A 6,470-nucleotide genomic window follows, 5' to 3' on the forward strand; every position below is an offset into this window, starting at 1 on the left:
TTCTTTTTAATGTCCATTTCTATGGCCTTTATCACTGATCCTTTTTTAAGGTTATTGATTTATTGATTTTTTTATTGATTGAGAAAGAGTGAGAGTTGGGGAGGGGTAAAGAGAGAGAATCCCAAGCAGGCTCCGCACTGTCAGCGAAATGCGAGATCATCACCTGAGCTAAAACCAACGGTCAGATGCTTAACCGACTGAACCACCCAGGTGCCCCATCACTGATTTTCTTTAAATGCTTGTGGGCTCTCTAAGAAGCATCCAGATGATTATGATCTTGTACCCAAAGTCACGTGACTTGAATACTGGGCATCCTATTTTGATAAATACCATATGACCCGATTTGGGACGTCTCGGTATTTGAGTCCAGTAATAGCACAAATGCGAGTTTAATGATCCAATCACAAAACAAAGATGATCCTATTATAACTTGTAAGAAGTTATGCAAAAGAGAGTCAACTCAACTCACGTTATCTGTTTGCCAGGCTGATTGTGGTTAGCCTGACTATTGGGTAACACATGTGAATTAGGTGTCGCGGCAAGATCTCCACACTCTTGTCAATCTGTTCAACAAATAGCCCAGTTTAGGGATGGCAATAAATGTTCAAATGAAGTCAGATCAACAAACTGAGCTTTGGTCCTCAAGTATCAGCAGTTAATGGACAGCTAGCCTGATCCACAGGACATTTTCCACACACCAGCCGATGTAAAGTGGAAGCAAAACAGGTAATAACCTAATGCTCGGGTACTAGACTGTCCTGAGTTTTTCCACAGCTCCAGGCTCCTTGCCTGGTAATCTGAGAGGGTACTTAAAACTAAGACTCCTAGAGAAAGGCAAGCCATATTCCCATGGCCCTCACGGCCCATGGAAGGACCTCTCCTCCAAGGACACAGGATTATTGCAACTTCTGTTCAAATGGCTCCCCTTTCCAAATTGCTTCACCTAGATCTCAAGCCTCACTGAAAAGTGCTGATGTAGGATTATATAGATTATATATTTTAATACATAACATGCACTATAAATATGTAGAACATACATATTAAAAACTAAAAGACAGTCCATGCAACCACTCTAGTGCAAAGTTATTTCTCAAGCATTTTCTTCAAGCATATTCTACGGTGAGCAAAGTAAACTTGGCAAGCAGTGAAATCCATTTGCTGGTAAACCCAGAAGTTTCTCTAGATGGAAGACCAACTCACATTAACTAAGAGCTTATACAGTCCCTTCAGAATTGTGGGTGGCTCTTAAAAGAGCCTTTGGGTTATAAACCTTGCCTAGTGACGGGAGTTCTACTTGGCGCTGGTGTACTTGGTGACAGCCTTGGTGCCCTCGGACACGGCATGCTTGGCCAGCTCCCCGGGCAGCAGCAGGCGCACAGCCGTCTGGATCTCCCGGGACGTGATGGTCGAGTGCTTGTTGTAGTGCGCCAGGCGCGACGCCTCGCCCACGATGCGCTCGAAGACGTCACCGACGAAGGAGTTCATGGTGTTCATGGCCTTGGACGAGATGCCGGTGTCGGGGTGCACCTGCTTCAGCACTTTGTAGACATAAACGGAATAGCTCTCCCTGCGGCATCGCCTGCGCTTTCCTTCCTTCTTCCGAGTTTTGGTTACAGCTTTCTTGAAGCATTTCTTGGAAATGGTAGGGCTGTTGGAAATCAGCTCCGCCATCGCTATTGAATAGCTCCGATCAGACTAATAGACTGGAGAGCGGCAAGGGTGGTATTTATAGGCACCGCACTCAATGACGCATCGGGCAGCCAACATCTGATTGGATGATGGTACATGAGGTGATTCCAGGAAGGTCCTCAGATTGGATCCCAGACGATCAGCCAATCAGATAGCAAATCACAACCCCACTCAGACTATAAATAGGCCCTGTACACGCCCTAACGGAAACTTTTTCCGTTAGAGCCCGTTTAGGCTCTGGCCGTGTCTGGGCGCGGGAAGCAGGGCGGCAAGGCTCGCGCCAAGGCCAAGACGCGCTCGTCGCGGGCCGGGCTGCAGTTCCCGGTGGGCCGCGTGCACCGCCTGCTCCGCAAGGGCAACTACGCCGAGCGGGTCGGGGCCGGCGCGCCGGTGTACCTGGCGGCCGTGCTGGAGTACCTGACGGCCGAGATCCTGGAGCTGGCGGGCAACGCGGCCCGCGACAACAAGAAGACGCGCATCATCCCGCGCCACCTGCAGCTGGCCATCCGCAACGACGAGGAGCTCAACAAGCTGCTGGGCCGCGTCACCATCGCGCAGGGCGGCGTCCTGCCCAACATCCAGGCCGTGCTGCTGCCCAAGAAGACCGAGAGCCACCGCCACAAAGTCCAGAGCAAGCAATGTCTCACAAGCAGTAAATCCAGCAAGTGACCTGCACTTCCGGAGAATGGAGAAAGACAAACCGACAACTGAATCAAAGGCTCTTTTCAGAGCTGTTCACAGTTTCTGAGAAACCGCTTGGGCTTGGAGACCGCTGATTCAGCAACAAATAAGGATTTAATTGACCACAACTCTTTTTTTTTTTTTTTTTTCAACGTTTATTTTTTAATTTTGGGGACAGAGACAGAGCATGAATGGGGGAGGGGCAGAGAGAGAGGGAGACAGAATCGGAAACAGGCTCCAGGCTCTGAGCCATCAGCCCAGAGCCCGACGCGGGTCTGGAACTCACGGACTGCGAGATCGTGACCCGGCTGAAGTCGGACGCTTAACCGACTGCGCCACCCAGGCGCCCCACACAACTCTTTTTATACAGGACTCCGTAAACGATCTAGTTGATGGTGACGGTGGCCTCTGAAGCAGTTCACCTTAATCAGTAGTACACTTGGCAATGGAGCTGATGGACCTTGCCCTTCAGAGTCTGCAGAGCTGCTACCTAGCGGGCTGCTGGGGGCAGAAGTGCCATTTTCCAGGGGTGGGGGAACGGAGCCAACTTAGATGCGGGCTGTTGTGACCACCCAATTCCCATGAAAAAGACAAGATGTGGAATCTTCCCGTAGGGTTTGTGTTTTAATGAGGGTAGAGTTAGACTACACGAAGATTAGAAGCAAATAGCGTGCCTGCAGGAGGTCAGCCAAGGAGCTAGCAAATCAATAGGCATCTATAGGCCTATTTTCTCAAGTGCCCACAGCAAGGGCTTTCCTTCCATTCCAAGAGCTCTAGGATTCTTCCATATCCTGAAGTCTGTAACCATGACCTGCTAATTAGCCAAAAGGCACAAATATTTCACGCCCATCTGTGAAAAACAGTAAAAAGGCATGGGAGGTATATTTCTCAGGGTGTTCTATCTCAAAATGCCTGATACCATTTTGATGGTAAAAATCCTAGCAGCAATATTCGAGTCTGTAAGGTGACAAGGCAACTTTCTATCAATTATTTGAGAATACTGGGAACTGATTTCAAGAGGTTTACCCACTTGAAGCAAATATTTTTTTTCAAGTTTATTTTGAGAAAGTGCGTGCAGGTGCGGAGGAGGGGCAGAGCATGAGGGGTGGGGGAGAGAATCCCAAGCAGGATAGGATCCACACTGTCCACACAGAGCCCGATGCGGGGCTGGATCTCACAAACCATGAGATTGTGACCTGAGCTGAGATCAACAGTTGGACGCTTAAGCCACGGGCTACCCAGGGGCCCGCAAATGTTTTCCTGATCCTTTAGTATTGCATACGAGCAAAAAACCCACAAAACATGAAAAAGGAAAGCAGCCAAATGCAAAAGTCTTGTACAAAAATGAAATCATTAAAACTCTCCAAACACAACGCAAAACAAACCAAAATCTGCACATTACATGAGCTACAAAAATTCCTTAAACGTTCACAAAATTAAAAATTAACATCTTTGTCTAAACCTATAGAATTGGAAGCATCTCACAATTATAAGGACACATGAAATAAAACCTATGTTAACTTATTTAAAAATACTGATGAGATATAAGGATTTCTGGAAAAATATAAATTGCTTAAATTAATGTTGGAAATGAGTGAGAGCTAAGATACGTGGGGAGAAAACACAGCTCACCAATGAGCTACCAGCCTCAAAGACAGTCTTCCGAGCACATACCCTCTTAGACGTTTAAGGAAAAGACAAATCTACAGCGAATGAAATGGTTCCAGGTTCTGAAAAAAGTCTGTGTTGAAGAGATATGATAACATCCAATGAAGGAAGCATGCTCCTTGTACATCTCTGGTTCATGCAAACTGTGTTAGATGAGAAAGTTTTAATGAATAAAATAAATAGGACATTTTTGGTGAATGTTGGCTGTCTCTCATTTATGAAGTCAGGAAGCCCGAGCAAGCACTTAGTCAAAGAAATGTAATATTCCACTGGAATCGGGCTGTGGAAAAATGGGGCATGGGGGGGATTAAAGACAAATGATACTGGGAAGGAACTAGGACAAAGAAGGCTTGATGCTGAAACCCAGAAGTGGAAATAAGTATACCTGATCACCATCGAAGGGGGCGAACGAAGAGCACAGGGGTTAAATAAGCAATCATGCTCGAAGGTTAGGAGACAGTCCAAACAAGGGGAAGTGCCTCACCGCTACGAGTTAACGGGTTACACAAGCATGTAATCCGGGAATGACAGCATTGATAAAATTCAAATATGCACATTTATATTCAATTCTTTTTGCTACAACACACATTAAGAAATACATTTCAGGGTCGCCTGGGTGGCTCAGTCATTTAAGTGTCCGACTTCAGCTCAGGTCACGATCTCACAGTTCATGGGTTCAAGCCCCACATCGGGCTCCGGGCTGACAGCTCGGAGCCTGGAGCCCGCTTCGGATTCTGTGTCTCCCTCTCTCTCTGCCCCTCCCTGGCTCATACTCTGTGTGTCTTTCTCTCTTTCAAAAATAAACATTAAAAATATTGTTTTAATGGAAAAAAAGAAATACATTTTATATTATGACCGAGGTCACACTGGGAAATACACATGCATACCAGTAACTACAAGGAAAGATTTCAGAAACAGCACGCCATTGTGGAAGGATCCTGAGATTGCTCTTCTCCATCATTCTGTTTTGTTCTACTGTTTCCTGGCATCTCCTACTTCGTGAAGGGTTCACAACCTGCTGTGCAGAACACTGGGATGATTAAGAACGGCCAAAGCAGCCACGGCCTGCAGATTTCGCCAGTAAAGGAAGCGCACTCTCTGAGCCGCAATGAGTGGCAATGCTGCCTGAGCTGAGCCACTAAGAATGTTCCCTGAGACTTCCAGCCTGGAGTGTGAAGGGACGCATCCAGGGCTGCAGGGCAGTCTGAAGACTTTAGAAACTTGATCCAGACATGCCAGTGGCTGAGTCTCTCTTGCTCTTAGAGAAATTTTAACAAAATGAAGGTGACACCAGAAAAAAAAATGTGTGGCTGCTGAAAGAGAATAGAGGATGTCTATGTTTCTGTGTCAGCCCCAGCAGCCTTGATTTCCGTTCTAAGGGTAACCACAGCAGAAGACCCTTAACGCCTCCCTCTGTGTACTTAATCTATTTCAGTGATGGGTTTCTTTCACTCGCAAGCACATTTTTGTCTGGCAAATTCATGTGGTACAGTACAAATCCTATCTCCAGCACCATGGTCAATTAAATGCGTTTGATCTTTAATCCTGGCCCCTCATCACAGTACTCTTTTGGGTGAAATGAAATGGCCTTTTTTACTTTAATGTGCATTTATTTATGTATTTATTTTAATTTTTTTAACGTTTGTTCATTTTTGAGAGAAAGAGAGAGAGAGAGCAGGAGAGGGGCAGAGACAGAGGGACACACAGAATCCGAAGCAGGCTCCAGGCTCTGAGCTGTCAGCACAGAGCCCGACGTGGGGCTTGAACTCACGGACTGCGACATCGTGACCTGACCTGAAGTCGGACACTTAACCGACTGAGCCACCCAGGAGCGTATTTATTTTGAAGGGGGTGGGGGCAGAGAGAGAGGGAGAGTGAATCCCAAGCAGGCTCTGTGCTATGAGCACAAACCTCGAGATCATGACCTAAGCCAAAATCAAAAGTCAGAGACACTTAACCAACTGAGCCACCCAAGAGCCCCTGAAGTGGCCTTGTTTTTAATCAAGGGTATCACTGAGAGATAACTGGCGAATAAGGGAGAAGAGGCAGAGAAACAACATGAATGTTAGCTAAGGGATGGAATTTTCCTCTTTCTTCCAATAGTATAAGGCAATTAAGAAAACTTAACGCCAACATGGGGTATGGCTGGCCGTCTGAGGCTATTTTTGGATCGACAGAACGTTGTGACTCTATTCTATGGGGTCATCAACCCAGTCCTATCCTGTGCTGCTAGAATCCAGATGAGGGCAGTGACATAAGCCGGTCTGTCACTTATAGTTTCTTCCCTTGCCCCACGAGTCCTCTGAAATCCTGATATTTACCAGAACTGGACCACATTTAACTTTCTACTTAGTAGAAATAAAAGTGGCATATAATTTTCTTCCCATCTTAAACTACTGGATGTTCTTACACAGTGTGTTAATTAAGCAATA

General features: G+C 46.4%; 2 protein-coding genes across 2 annotated transcripts; one reads left to right on the plus strand and one right to left on the minus strand.

The window, feature by feature from the left end:
• Window positions 1-1,290: 1,290 nt before the first annotated feature.
• LOC124529019 (histone H2B type 1-A-like) lies at window positions 1,291-1,671 on the minus strand. Its single transcript, XM_047102916.1, has one exon. It carries the CDS (start codon window positions 1,669-1,671, stop codon window positions 1,291-1,293), a length of 381 nt encoding a protein of 126 aa, XP_046958872.1.
• Window positions 1,672-1,778: 107 nt separating this feature from the next.
• Window positions 1,779-2,358, plus strand: LOC124529233 (histone H2A type 1-H-like). The gene is made up of 2 exons (XM_047103065.1): window positions 1,779-1,790; window positions 1,924-2,358. The coding sequence occupies exons 1-2, from the start codon at window positions 1,779-1,781 to the stop codon at window positions 2,356-2,358; spliced, it is 447 nt and encodes a 148-aa protein (XP_046959021.1).
• Window positions 2,359-6,470: the final 4,112 nt, after the last annotated feature.

The sequence above is a fragment of the Lynx rufus genome, unplaced genomic scaffold (genome assembly GCF_022079265.1).
Source record: "Lynx rufus isolate CCGP_SWC_20201006 ecotype Redwood Valley unplaced genomic scaffold, mLynRuf1.p SCAF_6, whole genome shotgun sequence".
Classification (NCBI taxonomy): domain Eukaryota; kingdom Metazoa; phylum Chordata; class Mammalia; order Carnivora; family Felidae; genus Lynx; species Lynx rufus.